The 24,452-nt window shown below is 45.7% G+C and overlaps 1 protein-coding gene across 3 annotated transcripts in view; it reads right to left on the bottom strand.

Annotated features, from left to right (window-relative positions):
- septin12 (septin 12) overlaps nucleotides 1–24,452 on the bottom strand; it is a 53,612-nt gene that overhangs the window by 20,398 nt on the left and 8,762 nt on the right. Inside the window, exon 1 of one of the 3 annotated variants that reach the window (XM_028985520.1) lies at nucleotides 3,928–4,115. The exons of 1 other annotated variant lie outside the window; for it this stretch is intronic. In XM_028985520.1, the coding sequence (XP_028841353.1) occupies nucleotides 3,928–3,934 (7 nt within the window). In that variant the 5' untranslated portion in view covers nucleotides 3,935–4,115. Of the gene's footprint in view, nucleotides 1–2,249; nucleotides 2,510–3,927; nucleotides 4,116–24,452 lie in introns of those variants that run through there. One more of the 3 variants, XM_028985519.1, reaches the window with a different exon arrangement.

A 24,452-nucleotide genomic window follows, 5' to 3' on the forward strand; every position in this document is an offset into this window, starting at 1 on the left:
ACTGATGAACAGAAAGATCCAACATTAAAAGTACTGCCGACAAAAGCAACACTATGTTTGGAACCCCACTGCTGCATACGGCAGATGCATACATAGTTATTGATTTACGGTCTCTGTCACCATGTCGATCATAGAGCTGGGGTCGAAGTTGTACTGTAGCAAACACAGCAAACCTCAACGAGACTTGTGAGCGCTGCCCGTCAGATTTAATCTTCTGTAAATAGCCTTCTTCTAACCGCTAAAACGGAACTAATCCCAGAGTTCCTCCTGGGTCATTCCCATCAGGAGCACATCCCAGCTGCGCAACCTGGACCTGGTGGTTGGCCATGCTACACCAATACAAACTTTCACACACCCGCCTTCCCAGTCAGAGTTAGCCGTTGGATTCTGTTGTGGTGGATGAGGTCGGGCAGGCTGTTGCTAAGCAATGATGCTCTTGAAGTACACAGCGTTTTCTGTTCCTTTCCACTTTGCCTCATTGTGCTCAGCACTTCTGCAATAAAGGTACAGTATCAGCCCCATCTGTCATAACAGAGCAGCCAAAGGTCAGGGCCAGTTCCGCCCAAGTCTTGAGAAAATGAGGAGAAGAGAAAACCCTGTGGCGGATTCATTTATCTTATGCAGAACGTGTCGGGCAGAGACACTCAGAAAGGGACGTGAGCAAACACTGATGGTCGGGGACAAATGGGGAGGTGGTGAAAGGGGCGAGGAAGATACGATAGCCATCCCACAGCCATGAGAAAGGCAAATAAAGCACTGAGCAAGGCCGGGCTGGGAATATGGAGACTGACAAAGTGTAGGCATACGGTCTACATGCTGACGGCATCAAACATTTACATTTACAGCATTTACCAGATGCCCTTATGCAGAGCGACTTACATTCAGTAGTTACAGGGACAGTCCCCCTGGACTCTCTTGCTCAGGGACACCATGGTAGTAAGTAGGGTTTGAACCCGGGTCTTCTGGTTCAAGTGTATTACCCACTAGGCCACTACCACACTTACTTGCCAGACACCATCTTGCAAAAAAATAAATACATATGTGTACTCCTCACATCTCAATAATTAACAAAGGCAAGACGAGACAAGGCAGTGGAAAAACGTAGCATCGGGAATAACCTGATATGCTTGTTGTGGGTGTTCATCTGGGAAAAATATCAATGCTGGTAGGAGTGGGATTAGTGTTATTCCAGGATGAAAAGCAACATGGGGGATGTCATGCCACTACTGTGGCTAATCTAGCGTAATCAGTCGGACGCACACACATAAGGAATTACTTTTGATCTGGAGCAGAGAGCATGCCTGAGCATTATCTGGCATAAAAAAAATCCCCGCAGTTTAACACATGACCTCCAATAAGACTAATCGATATATTGAAACAACCTGACATCTAAGTGAACTGTATTGCAGGCCACAAACCCACTGCAGCCACTCAATCCTGTTGATCTTGGCATGGCAACGGGACTTTCGCTAGCATGCATTCACTTGCTAACATATAAATGCCAATTACCACACACATGCCAAGCCAAGACGCTGGGATAAAGTTCACACCTCAGAGCCATTAGCGTCTGCCTGTTAATGGTGGTACAATATCTAAGTAAACAATACGGGGACTTACTGGACTTATTTCCATTGAGGGATAGGGTCAATGCCCCACGCTTTGGTCAAAAAACTGGAACAAAATCTGGTTGTCAAGCAGTCAAGCACAGCTACACAGAAATGTTTTACAATGCTTTACATTTGGGTTTCTCAGATTTCAGTGGAGCTGCACTTTAAAGCAGAACTGATGCTAACTGATGCCATCTCTGTGTGGTTTCTATCTTGCCGTGATGGATTAAAAATGTGCCCGTTCTTTAGTACTAATGTGGAGAAAGGTCAGGGGTCAACTTCATGTTTAGTTGTGCCTTTTTGTGCTCAGAATTGAGAGAGCAAAAGAACACAGCATATTGAACTGATTCTCGTGGCTCCTTCGTTCATTCTAAACGTTTACAACGGAAGCAACGAAAAGGCCAAAGTCCTTGTCACAGTTCAAAGCAATGAAAACCAGGATTTTAAGACTCCAAGGAGGGGATTTTCAAATGGTGGCTCACTGAGATAGTGAGAAAAAGAGCAAGAGCGCTGGAGAGAGAGAGACTTCCCCTCCCCCTTTTCCCACCAACGACGTGGACCAGTCCTATCAGCCTCATTGTTAACACGGAGGCACGGAGTTCGCCTCCCAAAAACTCCGGAGGGAAATGAAAAGATCCTTACCTTCTCTCATGGACAGAACACAATCCGGCCCGCGCTCAGTCCTTGGTGGCTGACACACTCGAACACACACCCCCCCACCCTTTGGAAATAAAACGAGGCCTACAACCCGACCCCGGCCACTTCTGCTGGAGATGTTATCCACCCTCGCGCGAGTCCTGAGTGCTGGAGTGGTGATGCACCTACAGTTCCCTCGCTCCTTCTCTTTCTCTCTCTCACCGAGGGAGAGAGCGGGGGTAACTGTTAAAGCGCCTCTCAGCCATTCACATGCAGATTGCCAAGAAGCTTCCACTAATCCAAAAGAGGACTTCTCCCAGGCAGCCGCCCCTCCCCCCACGCACCCCGCCGTCCTGGCCAACGACTCATTTACACACAAGTGAAGCCGAGACTGCCGCTAGCCTGCTGGCACTAGCACCCCGCCGACTGCCGAATCTATACCCCAATAACTAATTGACCTACAAAAAACAATTATCGTGAAGAGGAGGGGGGGGGGAATGCCACCCATTTCTTTAAAGAACACTCGATTTCGGTTCAGACTCATTATTATCTGAGGGAGAAGGGATAATATCAAAACAACAGCAGCATAAAAAAAAAAAAAAAGCTGCCCGACAATTTATTCAGCTCACATCATTAGGAACAAAAGATAAAAGGTCAGCGCAAGTCTAATTCCTGTGAGGCGACCGCCATCAAGCCGGAGGTATTTAGGCTGATTGCTTTTCAGCTTGTGTGCAGTTTATAATGAGGCAACGGAAGGATTCTTAACCAATCAAACTTTTGTTACAACCAAATATCGGCTTTATCTCTTATTCAGTAATGTAACTTTCTCTGGTGAAAGGAGCTTAATAAAGAGGGGGATCAATAGATCAAATATACTGGCATCTTTCACAGTTACAGCAGCCATTTTTTCCGTAGACTTAACAGATTTTGTCTCCTAACCACACTTCAACTTGTCATTTTAAGAAGCTTCTGCAAGTCTGTGACACTTTCACTGTCTTTTTTCATCCTGAAAGCATGACAACTTTGGCCATCTCACATACTTTCCACAGAATCGCTGAAAGATTTACAAATGGAGACTAAACTAAAGTGAAGGGGAGTTTAAACAGGCCGAGCGACACTGAGCATGCACCACTGACAGAGGACCTGTTTCATACGGTAGCAGGCCTCGGTCTTGACATGCCATCACTTCAACATTGCAACAAACTTACCGGCTTGCAGTGTCAGTTCAATTCTGGACTTGCTGGAGGTGGCTGTTGTAACAGCAGAAGCAAACCTCCTTTCCAAAGGCATCACAGATTCCTGCAGAATGGCTGCCAGGGCCCCATCGTCCCGCTGAGATGCAAGCCTGATGGTAGTCTTTGTTGCTGGTACAATGCAGGCCATTTCTCACACGCCCAGCAAAGCGCTGATGTGTTTGGGTCCGAAACTGCACCAGAGCTCACTAACATTTCAAAAGCCAAATCACCAGGCACAAACTATCATATAGCTCTATGCCATAGATCTATGTTTCTATAGCTATTATAACACCAAGCAAGAAACTGTAAAAACGCACAAAGAAAAACAACACTTGCAGTTTTTCTTACACGGACTGCTCCTTATTCATCAAGCATATGATGACACTCACGACAAGTCAAGACAGCTCGTCAGTTCCAGGTAAAAATAAATAGGTAAAAAAAGGTCATACCTTTCATAGGAGAAAATCGTATTTTCTTGTCAGTGTGCCTTATTTAAGTGCTGAAGGTGAGGAACCCACTGGCAGACCGGCGAATGCTTTGACAGAACCGAGAACGACTCAGGATGTCAGTTAGGAGGCCGTGTGGGTGGGCGTGTCTGGCCGTAGCCACGATGAGCATAGCTCGCGATGATGCATTTCCTCGGCTGTGGGGCTCCCTCTTCCTGGTTGCTCTTTAACTAGTTGTCTGCCGCTCAAAGGGCAGGGCACACAGGCAGGATCAGCATGACTCACACAGCATGATGGCTCAACTCCGGTTCTCTGACTCAGATCAGGCTAATAAGGCAATCGGTTTAGTAATTAAAATGGCCTGGATGCAGTTTAAAAGTGTAGAAGGCATTGAGATCCAAAGCTTTAAAAGACACATGCATGAAAGCAGTGATATCCCTCACAATACCGCTGGGATAAATAAAAAATGCTACAGATTATGTCAGGATCCCGCCCTGAAGGGGATATTCCGTGTCCGGAATCCAGATCCAGAGTTTCATGTAAGTCCTGTGTTCCCATGATTGTGTGTACATCGAGGGGCAGTGGTGGCCTAGCGGTTAAGGAAGCGCCCCCTGCCCCCCCGTAATCAGAAGGTTGCCGGTTCGAATCCCGATCCAACAAGGTGCCAGTGAGGTGCCACTGAGCAAAGCACCGTCCCCACACACTGCTCCCCGGTCTGTCATGGCTGCCCACTGCTCACCAAGGGTGATGGTTAAGAGAGGACACATTTCGTTGTGTCACCATGTGCTGTGCTGATGTGTTTCACAATGTCAATCATTTCACTTTCACTTTACATGTTACATGCTTTCCTGTTTGTGTATTGATGTCATGTCATGTCTCAAATGTCTCGTAGGAGTACGTCCAGTTTCTTTCCACCACAGATTGTTATAATATTTGTGACGCTTGGTTGAATATTTTCTTTTAAAAATATTTTTAAAAGTTTGTTTTTTGCGTATAAACCATCTTATCTTTTTCTGTGTCCATTTAAACAAAACAAAAAAAAAGATTAATCAGCATATTCCATAGTTGGATTCCCTGGGAGAAATGGTCAAAAAGACTACAAACAGAAAAGGACAGACAAAGGATAAAATATGAGAGATTTAATTCTCCATTTAGGTCTTGTATATTTTCACGGTGATACTTCACCGCAGCTCATGTCAATCATTCAAGGCCACATCCTCTCAACGGCAACGGTAATTTCTGTCTGCTGCTCGTAATTGTTAATGTTGAACACAGTATCTCTTACTCGATATCTCAGCCATGATCCTGGCTCAGTGTTCCAGTGTCTCCGAGTCAGAATGGTCAAGTGGTAAATGGAAATCTAATCTCCTGGCTTTTCTCTGAGATTGTGTGTGTGTGTGTGTGTGTGTGTGTGGTTTCAACACAGTGTCGGAAATGAGACTTTCCTCTGCAATAAGCTTCCAGAGCGCTGCACATTCCCGTCCAACACTAAACACTTGGCCCCCCGACAAAGTGAACATCTCCAGCATTGTGGGAATCTTCCCCCTTATTCCTGACAGGGAAAAGCGCGTTTTGATTAATGTGGCAATCGGAAAATGACCTCTGTGCGCGGCGGGGGCTGTCTATTTTACATTCACAGTTTAATCATTTGATAAAGTATAGAACAACCCAATGACGGCAATTCATCACTTTCGTCTTGCGTGCATCGCGGGGGGGTTTCGGGCAGCCAGCAGTCGCTGAGCCCGGAGCTAATTAACCAACTGCGGTATCGCTAACAGGGTCACCGTTTCGCGCCGATATCGTTTTTTGGTCACCCCAGGTTATTTTATCAGGACTCACAGAGTCTCTTTCACTTTGTCAACATGTCCAATGGACGTTGCAAGACAGATGTAGGTTATGTTTATGTCGGCGATCAGCAATGACATGTCACATAATTACCAGCAATTACTCTTTACCAAATCTAAACTTCACGTTTCTTGTGAGAGTCAGAGCTAAGCTGATGTAAGAGCACCTTGAATAAATGGCCATATATTCGCGTCTGATAGTTCGATGACTACAGGACAGCTGGACTTAAACCGAGGGCCAACGCCATGATTTAATGAATCGCATAAACACAATGGCTCCGTCCGCATCAGCGGCCACTTCCCTCCTCCCTGACATCTGCTGCTGGAGGCTGTAATTCATTAGGTCAGGTTTACTTTTTAGCTGATTGCAAGTAAATACATTGTCATTTGGGTTTACAAAAAAAAAAACTGCTGTTGCATTTATCTATTTTAACATCCTGTGATCATCACCACTGCCTGGCCGCAAGTAATAAGCAGTGCCCTAATGCATTTCTGGAGCAAGCATAGTGTTTAAGTCAAAACAGGAAGAGAATGACAGATTAGAGCTGGAAAGAAAAGTGAAAAGTGAGTGAATATATATATATATATGAATGAGACTGTGTGCATTTCTGTATGCATGGCATTGTGGCCACAAGGCCCTGCAAATTGCTGCTAAATATCTCCATTACTGGTTTGTCTTTAATTAAAAGCACATTGGCAAGACTTCCTCGAGGCCTGGTGCCTGGGAAAAGTCAAATCGGCAACTGGAAGTATCAGGTTTCCCGTGGGGAGCAGCTTCTCGCATGGTGAGAAGAGCAAACACTGGCACTGCTGGGCGGTGGCCTGGGCCTCAGTGCTCACGGGGTTGACTCACTTAAAACTGGCCTAATCTCAGACAATTTTAAGGGGATATTTGGGGCGGAAGTGGAGGACACTACAGGACGGGTTAAGGGTTCACCATCTCGGTGCCAGAGAATAACTTCTGTTCCTCCTAAAAGGACGCAGGGGTGCGGGGGAGTCGCAGAGTCGGACCGGCTGAGGGTCCGTGCCGAGCAGGAACATCTGTTGCAGATGAACCTGACTGCTGGGAAGAGGCAGTAACCTCAGTTTTGCCACCACCAGAGCTAAATGCATTTGTTCCTGTTTCTAGCTTCGGGCCACACAGAGTAGATAGATTAAAAAAAACGCTGAATTACACAACCACAGCTTCTGTTGAAACAACTACTGAACTCGTCGCACTTGAAGAAACTCAGTCATCTGAGCATTTGATTTGTTGCCTTACAATGTTTTTCTTATGTTCTGTTTCAGTGTGTGCACTGTGAGTGGAATTTACTGATCTGAGACAATAGCACTGTCCTTTGCCCCTATTAAACAAACCAGCCTGAGCAAAGCTTAAAATTATGATAGACAATTATCGTATTTATATGTGTAATGAGCAAGAACACCGTTAATGTTTTTCCACAAACCACTTACCTGAATCTCTTTGTCAGATAGGGCCACAATGTTCTATAAGACCAGTGTTCAACAGGCACATTGCTGTTGCAGCCACCTACACAAACACACACACCAAACACACGCACTCTGCTGTCCTTCCTCATTACATTAGGAAGGAAATTAAAGGAAGAGAAAGCGCCGCCCCTAGACAAGAAAAGAGAAGTGGAGTGTGTTCTTTCTTCTAACCGACTTCCCCCCCACTACATACACACACACACACACACACACACACACACACTACATACACACACATACACAATACAAATGAACCCCCTACTCTGTTATTCAATGGTCTAACGCCACTGCCCCACTTCTTTGTGTTTCTTTTTCTCTCTCTCCCTCTCCCACAATCTCTCTCTCACACACACACACACACACACACACACAAAACACACACAGCTGTGGGCAGTCATTCAAATTAACGTTCCTTTGGCACATTAGCACATTGCACATTGCAGATGAGGAAATAATGGGCTCAGATGAGAGAGTCCACTTACGAGGCTAAAGGCCCTTAAAACCGCCTTCCTCCGGAGTGCAGGAGTTTTTTTTACCCGACAGATTCCTGATCTTAACTAATCATACAAAAAGTGTAAATGTACTGCTTGTTGCCAAGGTTAATTTAGTCTAGAGTGTGAATGAATGCATGTATGTTTATACTGAAGTTTAGAAAATTGGTGTTATGATCAAATAATGTTGGAAATTTAATAAATAAAAAAAATAAGTGAAATTGAAGTGATTGTCACTTGTGATACAAAGCAGCACAGCAAACAGTGCACACAGTGAAATTTGTCCTCTGCATTTAACCAATCACCCTTAGTGAGCAGTGGGCAGCCATGACAGGCGCCCGGGGAGCAGTGTGTGGGGACGGTGCTTTGCTCAGTGGCACCTCGGTGACACCTTGGCGGATCGGGATTCGAACCAGCAACCTTCTGATTACGGGGCCGCTTCCTTAACCGCTAGGTTACCGTTGCCCCCAATGTCAAGTGGGCTTGCAGTGTTAAAGGAACAGGTCAGCCATTTTTAAGATTAAAATTTCAATCACTGGTGGTACATTGACACTGATGAATGTGGATATGAGAAATGCTTTTATCCTTTAAACTGTGGATTTGAATAAATGGAGGGTGATGGGCATACTGCAGCAGCCTGAAAATCAAACCAACGCCTTTTAAAGTACTGCACAACATGCTTGGGGCAGTGGTGGCCTAGCGGTTAAGGAAGCGGCCCCGTGATCAGAAGGTTGCCGGTTCGAATCCCGATCCGCCAAGGTACCACTGAGGTGCCATTGAGCAAAGCACCGTCCCCACACACTGCTCCCCGGGCGCCGGTCATGGCTGCCCACTGCTCACTCAGGGTGATGGGTTAAATGCAGAGGACAAATTTCACTGTGTGCACCGTGTGCTGTGCTGCTGTGTATCACATGTGACAATCACTACACTTTTTTTTTTTTTTTGGTTCTTATTGTTAGTGCACATTTGATGTCAGCCATTTTCTATTTTCAAGTTGGAGCAGAGTGTACTGTTCTTTATCTGACTGAATATTTGTCATACATCTGTGCTGAAAATGTGATCAAAACATCACGTGCATGCCCAAAATGGCAAAACTGTTCCTGTAAATACAGCCCCACGTTCCACTTGTTTCCTATGATCTGCGGACAGGATGTAAGGTCCTTGGCGCTGTCAGGGAGGGGGAATCCTCACAGGAAACAGCATTACATTGTCCAAAAGGAAATCACCTTCAGTAAGCCCACCCCCTGACCCCTCCTCTAGCCCGGAACATTCCCCTGTCGACCATTGCTCAGGGATGGGCCCAATGCGTGTGTGTGTGTGTGTGTGTGTGCATACGTGCGTGTGCGTTCTCAAACATAGGCCTCCACCCATAACCCCTCACCTACAGACACGTGTGTTGAGCAAAAGCTCATTTCAGAAACTGAGGCAAGTTCAGAAGATCAGGACGCAGCTTTCCAAGCACTGCGCAAAATGTTTATATGTTGTCCTAAGAAATAAACACAAAACAAATATGACATTTAGTATCCACTCCTACTACCCAACAACAGGAAACATTAATAATATTTGAGGTAAATAGTCATGTGGGCGTGTCTACGTGATCCAATGTCTTCCTACTACTGTTCACTGTTCACTTCCTTCCTGGTTGTGCAACACCCTCTACTGACGAAGCATCTTTGATTGCAGCCGTGGAAACGTGGGCTGGTTCAAAAGATGTCCTGAGCAGAATCTTTTCGAGAATCAGGGTTCTTACCCTGCACCTATAAAAGGTTGGGACAGGACTCTTCTTCACTTCACTTTTTCAGCTTCGCCACCACAGTGACCTTGATGTGGAAATAGAGGAGGACTTCATTATGAGGTCGTTTTAGGTCCCAGTTGAGATCCACCAATAAGCAATACATGGGGAGGCACTGTTTACGATATAGCACATGGGAAGTGTTCACTAATGTCAGATTCACAAGTTTACCAAATCAAAATGCTTCAATCTTCATCTTCTTCATTCATCCAGATACCAGCCCTTGATGTGATATTAGTGAAAGTACCATGAAGGCCCTGACTGTTGGGTTTAACACTCATATGGTTTAACACGCATAGCAGGACAGAGGGCCTGTTGATTGACTCCAGAGTTTGGTGACCAGTAGGCTTCAACCACAGCTTTGATGCTACCTGTGTGGTTGTTTACTGATACAAACACATTAGTATAGCTCAGTTCATTAAATGGCTGTCACTGTTCACTGCTGAGCCAGTCGTGTCTGGGAGCTTCATGCTGATTGATCTTGTGGAATGTTCTTGCCCATGTGAAGAGTGTTTCTTTTTTCCCCTTCACATCACAGGATCTGCAGGAATGCAGGTCCCACTGCGCAGAGACCCATGAGCAAATGGAGGTGTCAAATGCTGTTTCACTAACCAGCCGAAACACCACCAGCCCCCACCCAACAAGAATCCACCAGCCCAGCTCGGCGAGTGTCAACACGAAAACACACCTCTGCAGGCCACAATGGGAGAGGTGCACCTCATCACTCAGATGGAAAGAACACACACACACCACACACACAAAATCACCATTTTTCTCTGTTTCGTTTCTGGCACCATGAAAAGCACAGCTAATTGAGAAGCTGCTACCATTTTTCATGCCGCTGCCAAGCTTAGAAGAACCGCCCAGCGTTCCAGCTTCCCCGCTGCCAGGAGGGGCCGCGTTAAACAAGGGCCAGTCATGTTAAACAGGCCAGTCGTGTTAAGAAACATACGAGTGAATTTGAGAAAGGTGCAGGAAACGCTACTGCTGACATGGCTGGAAGGGTGGGGAAAAAAAGAAAGTTTGAGCAAGTTTGCGTAAACTCGTCCCTTGGTGGTGGGGCGGTGGTTTCCTAGCGGGTAAGGAAACAGACACGTGGTCAGAACGTTGCCACCAAGGTGCCACTGAGCAAAGCGCCGTCCCCACACACTGCTCCCCGGGCGCCTGTCATGGCTGCCCACTGCTCACCAAGGGTGATGGTTAAAAGCAGAGGGCACATTTCGTGGTGGCACCACGTGCTGTGCTGCAGTGTTTCACAATGACAGTCACTTCACTTTCACTTAACTGATCAATGATCAATTCAGCAGTCTCCTCGCAAAGTGGCTTCTCCTCTCAAAGAGCCCTTGAATTGGTAATAAAAAAAACTAAGGGATTTGCAGAGGCCCCACTGCAGATATCAGACTAGAGAAACACACTCTTACTGAGTGTGAGTAAGAGCCCGGGCTGCCAGCATTCTGTCTTCAGCGCTCACCTGAGGTGTTCCTCGCTGTTCCCTGGTCCCCTGGGAGCCCCTTTTGACCTCTGTGCACCTCTCACATTTGTTCTACTAATTTGGGCTAATGTAGGGAAGTTAAAATCGCACACACACACACACACATTCTACGTACTGACATATTTTTGGTCCACTTTCTCTCTCCTGTCTCATGATTCCACATGGAAACTCTGCAAGGGTCATTTGAGCTCAGTGCCGATGTGTGGGATCTTGGAGGGGGAGGGGTTCTTCCACATCTTGGGTAAAGCACATATACGCACATGCACGCACGCACACACACACACACACACACACACACACACAGTTCCTCCCCTGACCCCTTGTGCTCAGAGACCCTCTTTGCTGCGGCCCCAAAGCCCAGCGCTGTCTGATGCCTGCCTCTCTCGGCCAGATAAAAATCAGCGCTTTGTTCTCAGCAGCCCCCCCCCCTCCTCTTCCCCTGAGGCGCTGGAGAAAAACTGACTTGTAATTATCCGCCGTATGTAAGTGAGACGTCTGTCTAATATAAAACAAAAAGTCGGCGCTAATCCCTTAATGACAGATCACACAGATCTTTCTCTTTAACCCAGAACCAGGAGCTAAATGCGATACGCCAAGTTGCTGCCGCATAATTACACGCGATGTTTATGTGATACACATTCATTTACAGCAATCGACAAGTTTTAATATCCTGCATTGATGAATGATAAGTGATGTGTACTGCCCCCTGGTGGAGGAAATATGCCAATGCTGATTTATGACATGACAGCAAATATAAATAAACGAGTGTGTGTGTGTTTTCAACACAACACTGTGATTGTGCTAACTGGATTATTTGAATGCAGCTCTGTGTCAAATGGACGGGGCTCTGTGATCCCCCGTCCCCTTCTTGGGTGGAGGTTCTCCCCTTCTACAGACTGTGAGGGCCTTCGGGAGGCAGGCCTGGGTGCGGATGGCCGTTTAGCGCTGCCTCCGTGAGCGGCTGTGATTTGTCGTGAGGTCGGGAGCACATCTGGTGTCTGACCCGTGTTTCCTGAGGTTTCTGCAAGCGTTTGAAAAAGAGGCCACAAGGAAATGGCCGCATCACGTCCCCACTGTGGACATGTGTCAGTGTGTGTTTGCGAGCAAAAAAATGAAACAAAGACACACACACACACACACACTCTGTCCCTGCAACCCTCCTCTGGGTCTGTCTGAGAAGTCAGTCAGCTGGGCACTAGGGTCCTGGCACTGCTGCCGCTCAGGGCTCTTCTGTTCACACCTACCACCAGTGCAAAAGGGGTATCGGGTATCCTGCGGGAGGGCCCTTCTTCTCTCCACTTAATTACCCATGACCACTCACTTACCCCGCACCAGCCCTCGCTGGGGATGTCTCAGGCCGAGAGGCCATAAAACGTCACGTAGACATGAGCTACAAGATGCTGTCGTGCCACCATTTCATTTGACGCATGTTATGATCTAAAATTATGCAGGACTGTTGGAAAAGGTCCAAAATCATTAAAAAAAACAAAAAAAAACAGCCATTCTGGCAACACCAAGTCAACCGTTCAAATGGACATTTTGTGTCAATGATGCTAACGGTCATTATATGTTTGCTACTGACTTAGACATTAACAGAAATCTATTCACAATTTTATCTGAACGCAAATGGCAATTCATTTGCTGCCTCAACAAACACAGAGAAATAGTGGGGTCTCCGCACACCCCTGGGTAGATTGGGTAGCTTCGAACCTGCACTGGAGGCAGGAGAGGCAGAGAGAGAGAGGCGGAAAAGAGACACAGTTCCACTGGAGCGCTACCGGGGGAAGAGTTTGCGGGGGTGCCACGCCCCGTATTCAAGCCCAGGGCTGCTGCTGTCTCCCAGCTTGTGGCGAAGCAGACACTCCATCAGCACATGTACCACACCCCCATTCCTCTCTGACATCCCCCAGACAGCTGCGCCGCACGCACCAGAGCTCCGCCGCGCCGGAGCAGCACCGGCGGCGGGCCGCGCGCCTGGCGGCAGCACCCCGGCTTCTTATCGGCCTGTAATTACGCCGCGGGCGCGTTTTAGCTGCGCGAGGCAGCGAATGTTTGCACAAGGCCCGTGTTCCTGTCCGCTCCACGGGCGGAGTTGCATGGGACCACTAAGAACAAACAACAGACTCTTAAAAGATGGAGTTCTCCATGAGGGACACACTTAGTTATAAAAAAAAAAAAAAAAAAAAAGCCAGATTCCTGTCAAGGGTGCAGATGGTGCCTGTCGTTACCACACAACAAACGAGCGCTTTATGAGAGATCTGCCAGAGATTAAATTAAGCCAAATCAAATAAATGAGCATTCAATTGAAAGTGTGGTGTAAACATTACATCACAGCTCAGCCGGGCTTAGATTTTCCAGCTTTGGAGCACATTTTCCCCTGATCAGCGTGCGCCTCTCTTTATTCCAACAAGTCGAGGACCCGCCGGACTTTTCCTCTGTGAAACAATAACAGGATCCTGTGGCCACATGCATGCTGTCACTTCTCTCTTATGGTCTTCTCTCCATCACGCTGGCCCACAGCCAGACTTCCTCCGCCCTATAAATTCAACTCGGCATGACAAGCAGTTTACGGATTCAAAATGTACAGTAAGCAACAAAAAAAAAAAAAAAAAAAAAACGCAATTATTACAAAATATATCAGCTTTTACAGTATCTTGCCAAACGTCTGTGACACACAACCCTGAGCCGTAAAAAGTGAGTTAAGAAGTTAAGAACAGAGCGCAGGGCTCCAGTGTGTGTAGTTTACTAAATTACCGAGGAAACAAATGGAGAAGTCCTCATAAAAAAATTATAACGCAGTAGGCACATGGTCAGGCAGTGTGAGTATGTTTGAGGCGAGTCTTTAGCCAGTGTTTTTTGCCCGAGACTTTTCGGTCATTTGAGATTTAAGCGCTCAGCTCAAACATCAATACTGGATACCAGTGTATCAATATCATGTTTCTCCAAAAGGTAGTAACTCAAAATCTTTATTTCAAAAAAGTTCAAAGTCAAGAACCCGTGGCCATGGTCCAAAACTGAATCAGAGCACTTCAGGTTGGATCTTCTTGTTTGAATATGAAATAATTTACCTGCAAGCCAACAAACACTTGCAGCCTAAATGACTGAATGGATGTTACTGAACATATGAATTTGTTTTGTAGGCATTTTATGTATCAAATAGAATAATGTAGTAATTACAGTTGATTTTTGTCTTAATTTGTATAGTTTTTTATTTTAGTCTAGTCTTTGCATCAAGCTGTCATTTTAGTCTAGTCAAGTTCCAGTCAACTAAAATCTGAGCGTTTTAGTCATATTTTAGTCAGAATTAGCCATGAAAATATTTGACTAGTTTTAGTCAAAGAGAACTGATGACATTTTAGAGCACACAGACACAAGACTACACAAGATCTATTCCGGACACGGAAGACGCTCTGATCTGTTCCATGTTTTTTTGACCAAACATTCTATTTTTTTATTTTTGCGACTTCATTGTAAAGAAAGTGTGTTCACACCTCACAAGTATTCTGAAATCAAATGAATGCCGTGACTGTGTATCACGGAAGTGACGTAATCTGTGTATTAATCTGTAACCATAACGAGAGGAAATAACATCTCGTCATGTTTTCGTCAGAGAGAATGAAGAGACATTTTAGAATAGTTTTTTTTTAATGTATCCTTTTGTCAACAATATTACATGATATATTTCTTTCTAGTTATCATCAACTGACCAGCATTTAGTCCTCGTCTCCTCTCGTCTCGCCTCATCACGTCAAAAACGTTTATTTTTTTGACGAAGATATTGTAATGCGTGATCTATCTCTCCTCAGTCAGAAGGGAGGTGCTGCCACCAGGCACACGTCTGGTGTCTCTCCATTTTTAACACATTCTCGGGCCACACTGCCTCACCAGCAGTCCCCACTGATCACTATCTTATCAAGAGCTGCTCATCCCACCATTCCAACCATCCCTCCCTTCCACTCGTCTTCACCCTACCAGTCCTTATCAGCAATTGGAAGGTGGTAGCAGATGGGGAGAGGCCTGTGAACAAACCAAATTAGCCCCCCACCCGCCGAACAAGAATGAGCCGGCTTGCTCGATTTGCTCTGAGAGCGATCGCCGTAATTCAGCGCCGGTCTAATTAGGCATCAGTTACGCTGCCAATAAATAAATGCAACTTCCTGTCTAGGGTCAGAAATGACCAGGCCACGGTAGGTGATTGCACTGGAGGCTTTAAATGGCACCTCGCCACATTTACTCCATTTCCTCCCCTCCAAAACGAATTTACAGCTAGCCGTCCTGCATCGCTACCACGAGGACGTGTTACCTGCGCGGCGGGTTAATGATTGATCCTCGTGGCCGTGCTTATCGCCCTCCTCCGCGGTGCATGCGCCAGGGCAGACAGGGCAGACAGGGCAGCGGGCCGGTGCACGGCTGCCGCCTCGGTATCAGCGCGGAGCGAGTGCAGGCCCGAGTCAGCGCCGCGTTCAACTTTTTATGGCAACTGGACAGGTTTCAAAGGCAAGAGTAAAGTATATCTTAGCGAGTCTTATCTTTAATGTTTACACACTCGGGCTGAGTTTATTATGGCTTTCAAAAGAGGATCATTTCAGAGGATCTGGCATTTCCTTCCTCATTAGGAGTTCCCCATCCTTTTGGAAAATGGTAAACACAAAAACAAAAAGGAAACACACACACGAAAAGATGCTTTCCGTCAGAGACAGATGCTCTTTTGACTTGAACAGTTATCTTCAGTGGGGAGGAAAACAGATGCAGGTCTCAAAAAGGATTAGCGCTGGTGTTTCCATGCCCTGACTATCATAAAAATGCCCTTTCTTTAGTTATATCCATGAATCAAAAATGGGAGGGTTTGAAATCGAATAAAAAAATATAAAAAAAACACACACAAACAAATTCTGTATTTCAGACTCATCCAGTCGGTCCCGAAATGGCTATTACGACCTGGCACTTTCCAACATATCAAACTGAAAAGCAGACAAAGAGATGCTTGTCCCCCGCCCCATGACTATAAAAGAGCTCCTCTGTAATGTAATTTTGCCTTTCGCTCGGCCCCAGGAAGCGTTTTATGCACAGAACAATATGCGATTTTGTCGTCTGCGACAGCCGGTGCTGTGTGGCACGCTAAATGCGAACGTGCAGTAACGTGATACGTTGACAGGTGCTTTGCAGATAACTCTATTTCCCGACCTCCTTTACAGGAGAGCAACTGGTACAGAGATGAGAACTTTGAATTTGCCTTTGTTCAGTTGATATTTCACTGTACGGCAGCGAGTAAATAGCTGTGGAAGTGCCGGACCTGGCTTGACAAAAACAATTCTGCGCGTAAAAGCTGCTATTACCCGACGCCCTTTAAAATGTTTTCAAGCGACTGTCAAACAGTGTGCATCATACCCCTTATTACCCATGAGTCACTGCAAAGCCTCAGAGAGAGCGAGAGAGACGAGCGCTTCAGACTTTATTGCTTCCTGTTTATTGAGATATGGTGCCTCTAGGTTCAGACAGACCAAATGAGGACCTTGCTTTGCAGAGGGACTCTGACCGGATAAATAACCCGGTTATGGAGGGGCGCACACGACATCTGCTCAGCCACCCCCCCCCAGTCAAGGATAAACAGGCCGCCCACAATGCTTGACCCCATGCCGCCAACCATCTACAAGTGCATGCAGATACTTTTTAATGGTGCCAGGCTTCATTAATCAACTTCAAAACACTCTCCAGGACCTGTGTGTGTGTGTGTGTGTGTGTGTGTGTGTGTGTGTATATAACAAAGTGGCACTGAAGGTGCCAGTAGTGCCAAGGAATTTGCATGCCTCCCATATCAACCTGGAATCCCTAAATTGAACAGAAAAAAACCGTGTCCAAAGGCCCAGAAAAAGGTCACGTGGAATATCTGACCCTGGAATTCCCTCAAACAAATACGTCTAGCAAAGAACAGAGCTTATGGCAGGTAAAAGAAAGAAAAGATCAATCATTGACGCGATCGCTCCAGTTGCACCTCATTGTAGATCAAAGGCATTTCAACACATCAAAACTATGGTGCCCACTGTTTTCAGTGCAGCACCTCAAGATACAAATATCTTGTGGATTAAAAGTCAAAAGGGCTTCACCAACCAGAACAACAACGAGAAGGGTCAGGCCACAGCAGAGCGACTCATGTCTCTGGAATTGTGGAATACACAAAAATGCCCAAAGGGGCTAATCTAAGTAGTGCTTACTGTTGGTTACCATAAAACCCGGTGAGACAGAACCACCAGAGAACCAGACGTGGAGGTCTGTTGATAACAGTTTTGTGGTTTGTGATTATATGCAGCATTCTCAACACACCACACCGGGATGTTCAGATGTTGTCATCAAATCATCACTTGTTCTGCTTTCACACAATGGTTGGTTTTGTCTTCGCACCACAATTCTAGTCAGGAAGCTTTAGTGAAAGTGAAGTGATTGTCATTGAGAAACACTGCACACAAACAAAATGTGTTCTTTGCTTTTAACCCATCGATGAGCAATGACAGGCGCCCGGGGAGCAGTGTGTGGGGACGACTGCTTTTCTCAGTGGGGAAAAAAAAAAAAAAAGAAAAAAAAAAGTGAAATGATTGTCACATGTGATACGCAGCAGCACAGCACACGGTGCACACAGTGAAATTTGTCCTCTGCATTTATCCCATCACCCTGAGTGAGCAGTGGGCAGCCATGACGGGCGCCCGGGGAGCAGTGTGTGGGGACGGTGCTTTGCTCAGTGGCACCTCAGTGGCACCTTGGTGGCTTGAGAATCGAACCGGCAGCCTTCTTATTACGGGGTCGCTTCTTTAACCGCGAGGCCACCACTGTCCAAGGTTTGGTTTAATTTTGTTAAGAACATTGCAAAGGTCACATAGTCTGTCTTATAATGAATATGGTGAAGAGACTCCTGTTTTCAAGAAGCACGAACTGTCAGGAGTGAGCAAATGAATCATGGGATGAAAATGTTCTCGTAATAATCTGCACCATGCAATAATTCTCAATATTGCTCATATCATCCACATGATTTATGTAAAAAATGAACTATTTCACTAAAATGCAGAAAAAAAGTAACTTGGAGGTGTCTTTTGAGTATTAATTCAATATCTAAAGTCTGAAATCTAGCATTCCAGGAATTATCCAGCTTTGATCAATATTTCTTGGAGCCGCTCATGGCTTTTGCTGCCACTGAACCAGCTTCAAATGTTAAATGGGAGAAAAAGCAGCAACAGCAGACCGATGCTCCCCGGAGAACCCAAAGAAATACACAAGCCAAATTGTCCCAAATTATGTCCTTTCTGCTACATTTCAGCAGCATCTCTGTAGTTCTGCTGTGCACAAGTGAACTAAAGTATAATTAGTACGGAGTAAACAGATTTCAATATATGAATGAAACTGGCATTCAACACAGCACAAAGTGTGGGAATTGTTCACTAGTGTAAGGTCAAACACATCCTCATGATTCACATAAATTAATAGTTAATGATATTTGTGCAGGTGACATATTGATGGGCATTGCTTTAAATCATCAAGGCCGAGGATGTAGCATGTGTGACAGCTGTCGGTCATCCTCCCATTTTAAGCTGCTTATATTACATAATTAAATACGATATTGTGGTTGACAGAAATAATGACACAAAATCTGCAATGATTAGTTTGTCATAGTTTTATGTAAATCTCAAAGTAGCAAACAAGTGTTGCACATAGTGCCAGTTTGAAAACTGGCTGAGTTAATTTGCATCTAGTTCTTCTTCAACAGAACTTATTTTCGTTTGTTGCACTTTATGTAAGTGTTGTCTTGTCTATAATCTGTATATTGTGTATTGTCTATAAATAAGATCTTATTTGTACATAATAATGCATATTTTACATATTACATATTGCTTGTGTGCTGCTTGTGTGCCACCCATGGTTAAGATACTTGGACAATGAACAAGATTCTGATTATGATTCTGTGGACAGGTTGTTAAAGCCTATTTTGTGTCAAGGGAGCTTGGTCAAGATCACAGTGACTGTCAGAGATGAGCAGCCTATATTCTGTCCCTTGGGCGGGAAATACTTTCCAACCAAGAATTAATTAATCCTGTCAAATCATCCCATTTGTCTTTTACCTTCTCCACCTCATTTTTACAATATCAGGCACTTTTATGACATTCGCCCCGAGAGATGGGTTTTGTTGAAGGACCTGTCAATGTAGATCAAGACACATACATAATTCATATTCCTTCATATTCATATCTCGTCCCACATCTCATCAGATTTGCACTGCTTTAGAGACAGACAGTACAGGATTAGTGTTTATTTTCCAGCAAACTCCCCAATTAAAATCCAAAATATGACTATTTGATTGAAGATGAAACATAGGCAGATGCCCTTGGATTTTGTTTCCCTGGAAGGCTTAATATTCCACATACAAAAAAATGTAACTTTAGAAGGGTCTGTGTTCCAACACAATCCTTCCCTTTTTCCTGTAATGTCTGACACATTCAAATGCAAGATTCTGCATGTGTAGCTGTCACAAGAAACACCCAGCTTCTCCCAGTCCCGAGCCAGCGAAATCATGCGTAATGTTTTCATAACCTGTAACCTAGACAGTGCTCAGCAAAAGGAAAAAACAGGCAGCTGTGACTTGAAACATTTTCCACTTCCAAAAAAAAAAAAAAAAGGTGATGCATCATTTTCACACTCGATGTTGGGCTGTGGGCTTGAAAGCTGGACCAACACGATGCTCTGCTCCTCATTGTCCTGAACCTGTCATGCTGTAATGGAGGCAGCAGGGCTGACAGTTTGTGATGCATGGTGGTCAATTTCGAGTCGGTCAATATTTGTGTGTGGGTGAAGACCGTGGTGGGGGTCTCTCATAGGAAGTCCTGCTGACAGGCCTGTCCTCTACCTGTCAACACCGCCTACATTAAGCGCAAGAAAAAGTCATACAGGTCAAGTCAGCCGTGGCTACGTGTGTGAATGGCATGTGTGTGTGTGTGTGTGTGTGTGTGTGTTTGTGTGTGTGTGTGTGAGTGTGCATGCACTTGTGTGTGCTGATAACGTGGGGGCGTGTGCACACTCTGTCATGTCCAAAGGCATACACACCCAGCTAATAATTTTAAGCCATTCCAAAACATCCCCTTAACTGGTGCGAACTTAAACTGCATGTTACTTTAGTGAACCCCACGTCACCCTCCTTCGAAATAGAAATGTTCAGCCAAAACCATAAATGTCCTTTAAAAAGCAAAACTTAACACATCATTAAGCCCCATACACACACAATATAAAAAAAGCGAGGCATTTTAAACAGGAAACCACAACCTAAATGCATTAACTCCACAACGACAAAAAGGCTGTGTTTCAAACCAGACATATCATCAGAGGACAGTGCTGAAGAACGAGTAATGAATGAGTTTAGAAACACAAGCATCAATCACAGTGTGTTCAGAGGATGAGATCAAGTGTAAAAGGTCCCAGATTAAGAAATTTTTTTTTTAACTTTAATATTGCACAGCATAGCGGCTAGCAGAAGTTACCAAACAGGCGCTACATAAATGCTGGTTAAAAAATAAAATAGATAAATAAAAAAACAGGCAAACTAAATAAAATTTCAACTTTCTCTAGACGTACACAACATCCCAGTACTGGGACGTCCTCTGCTTGCTGGGTAGAACCCAGAGTACCACCACATCCAGTTGGTTCCAGTTCCTTTTATGAAGTGGAAAATGTTCTGCCACGTTGGCTGTACAGTCACTTTAAGAGAAACTAATGTTGAAAATTTTCGAATTTGGTAGAAGTCAGACTGTTCACGTCGGCCAATAATCAACCCGTTTCCGTTCCAACTACATCCGTACTGGAAAATTACCACTAATGATAATGGTTCAAATGGGAATAGATTAATGTGTTGACTTTACTGCTTCATTCTCATTGCAACACAAGACCATAGTTGTAAATAAATAGCTTTGTGTGTGTGTGTGTGTGTGTGTGTTGTGTGTGTATGGTATCATTGTCTGCTATGGTGAATACCCTTCCCACCCCATACACCCTCTAATTTAAGATCTGACCCTGGTGTTCAGTATGGCACCAAAAAAAGCTCCGCAATTTTGAACCGGAGTCTGAAATGGCATAATTCATAAATCGTTTTCTGATAGGCCACAGACATATGCGTACATTGGAACATTGATTAATACTTCTTGGTATTAATTACTTCCTCTTCCACCTTAATCTTCCGTCATCTGTGACGCAGCACCCTGCATTTCATTCATTGCAGTACATCGGCTGCTTTAACGGAGGAATAAAAGGAGAAAGGGAGCACCGTCTCCCCCGGCTGGAGGGCAGGCCACACCGACCCGGCCAGTGAGACAACTTTAATGGCGGAGGGCAATCTTATCTGGCGAGGAAACACATTTTGGTGGCGACACAACAAGGCAGCGGAGTTCGGCACTGATCTGAGGAGACGAGCGAGAGAGCAAACAAAGGCGGGGGGAAGTAAACAGACCGTTTTTTGAATTCTGATGTGCAGCAAACACGCCACAAATATCATTTCACCCTGATTCGGTCCGACTTCAAGGCTTCGGAGAAAAGAAGAATATGGAATGAAAGAGCCTCTTTTTTTCGTCAGCACGTTCAAAGTAAAACTGTTTTGCTCTCGGTGGAAGTTGGGTTTGGCGACTGGGGGGATGGGTGGTGAATCAAGACCCCCTTTCATTCCCCCCCCCTCTCTCTCCCTGTCTGTCCTAGCTGGAGGGGATAATGGGAGGGTGGCCTAAAACATCTGCTGGAGAAGAATTTATTCTCTAAATCACTGTCATTAAATCCAGAATAAATTGTGCCGTATAAGAGTGCAAAGAGCCTCCTGCCTGTTTCTGACAAGTAACAACATGAATCTGGTGGGAGGGAGGGAGGGAGGAACAAAAAAAAAAAAAAAGAAAAGAGAGGAGACGGAGAAATAGTGGAGGATAGAAAATGATTTGATAGACTCTTCAAAGTGGTAACTTCCCTGTCTCATTTAGGCAACAGCATTTGTACTGCCACCGGCGAATAGTGCCGTACGCCGCGCCGCTCTTGTGATCTACGCCAACGTTCATCCAGTTCATGAATAAAATAACATGGCCATGGCGGCAATATTGGATGCCAGGAAAAGAACGGTGGAGAAAGGAAAAGCAGGTTAGGGTTGTTAAGAGGAAGTGCTGGTTGAGGATTCGGCTCGGAGGGGATACAGGATGTGTTTTGTTCTGATGCTACGTAGGCATTTTCGGCAACCGTGGCTGCCGGGAAAAGAAATCAATGCTATTTGTCTTGCCTTTATATCCTTTATAAACTCTCTGTTTCTCTCTCTGCGTTGGACATACGGATTTTATGCGTTCTGATCTTTAAAAAAAAAATCACAATAAAACCTTCTTTTCACCGCAAATATCTATTAGGGTCAAGGCTTTGTGTTTTATGACTGCATACGAAGCAACAAAGCAAATGTAAAATTTTCACGACTGGCCTCCATTTGTGTGGCATGAACTATGGAATATAATCAATGGCAGAAAGAACAAGCGATACACGAAAGGCCGTTCTGTCCCACTTCTCCTCAGTCATGTGAGCCGCTCACCCCAAATGCAATTTGCAATGGATATAAAGCTCATACTGCGCTTCCACATCAAAAGCACACCGAGGAATCTAGCAAATTCCTTCGAGCCAATGAGATTTGAAGTGTGGAGAAAAAAAGCCCCCCACAGTATGACAGGACTCAGGGAGAGAAAACACACTCCATCATGCCCTCCTTGAGGCCAACGTCGGCCGGCGCTCGTGTAAATGGTCGCAAATTGAAAAATTTGAATCTCTCTAGTCTCACCCTGAATGCAACACGGGCGGCAAACAAATCCAAAATGGTGGTGGACACAGACCCAGGACTGTGAAAGAATAATCTGATTAAGAAAAGGGCCACGCATTTCCACCGTATTGTTTGCTCGTATCTTAAAAACAGGAGGGAGGAGGGAAACGTATCAGAGTTCAGGTTATAAAATGTGCCTGTGGCCTCTGCAGGGAGCTTGATGAATGGCCAAGGGTTTTTTTATTTTTTTTGGTTCGTTTAGGGGGGTTGCCGATGTCACAGGAAACGTAGGAACAACCACATGCACGGCTGAACAATAGGCGTGGAGGTGCAGCAATCTAAAAATACGCACCGTTTCAGGCTATGAAAACACGTCGGGGCGTGTCATTTTTGGCTCGATGACGCCAACGCATCTGTTTGTGCAGCGTGGCCAAAGCAGAGGGGCTTGAGAGTAAAAGACGTGTCGGTAAAGAGGACCATCCCTTGGCCCCGGGAAGAAGCACTACCGGCCCCCCCATCAGCAGATGCATTTCGCTTCACATCTGTCGGACAGAGAGCGAAGCTGCGCAGCGGGCGACCTCGCGAACTCACCCCTAGGCGCGGCCCAGTTCATCTCTAGTTTTTTTCCCCGCTCGGTTCTGTTTCTTCCTGACTTCCGTTGGAAATTATAAATCACCCTGTGTAAATGAAGCAGTGTTTATGTTTGAGCGTGTGTGGGGAGGGGGTGGGGGGGCGCGGGGGTCGCTTGCTACCCAGCTGCTGGGGATCACAGCGGATGTCAGAACGCCCACCCCGTGCGTTCACTCGCTCGCTCTTGCCGAGATGCCGGAGATAAGTGCCTTGGGTGAAAACTCTTTTTTTTTTTTCTTTTCCCTCCTTTCCTCGCTCTCCATATCCAGGCACAGTACCAGGCACCCATTGGGCCTTTACAGTTCACCGCTCCCTGTTTTCCTTCTTCCCTCCAGATTTCCCCGCATTAGTGACCACAGGAACAAGACAGAGGGAGCGGAGGGAAAGAGGAAAGGACCGTGGCCAACATCCCACCAGCCGGTGCTGCTCCGGCCTGAGTGCCGGGATTAGTGTGTTCTCCCCGTGTTAGGTAAGTCCTGCTCTCTGTAGTCCACTCATTAAGAGGCATCTGTCAGTTTTTTGGCAGGAATGTCCCCCCCAACACATGTGCTTTGCACTGGCGCATCACTGGTTTCCTCGGAGGGACGGGCTGCGTCAATTAGCCACAATCAACGTCCAATGCCACATGGCTGCCCAAGGCACCGTGCGCGAGCTAAAGCTCGAAAAAAAATTGCATTACTTGGCCCTGCTAACCTTCATGTGGTTCACCATGAGTACAAAAAATTGACAACAACAAGCTTCGTGCACTTCGGGCTGTTCATGCAGCCTGATCTCATTGGTGCTGTTTGAAGTAGCAGATGTCATGAGTCATCAGCAAACCTCAGACCGCCGATGCACCAAGGGTGGCGGAGGGACCTCAGAGCGGCAGCCAACATCCTTTTGATGTGCCTTGGGTTAACCCCCCCGTGAGCCTCATCCACGCACCACTTCTCCGTCCAGTCAAGACCCACTCGTTAAATCGGCATGTCAGCGCCCCAACATCAGTGGGCAG

This window comes from Denticeps clupeoides, chromosome 7 (assembly GCF_900700375.1).
Source record: "Denticeps clupeoides chromosome 7, fDenClu1.1, whole genome shotgun sequence".
Lineage (NCBI taxonomy): Eukaryota > Metazoa > Chordata > Actinopteri > Clupeiformes > Denticipitidae > Denticeps > Denticeps clupeoides.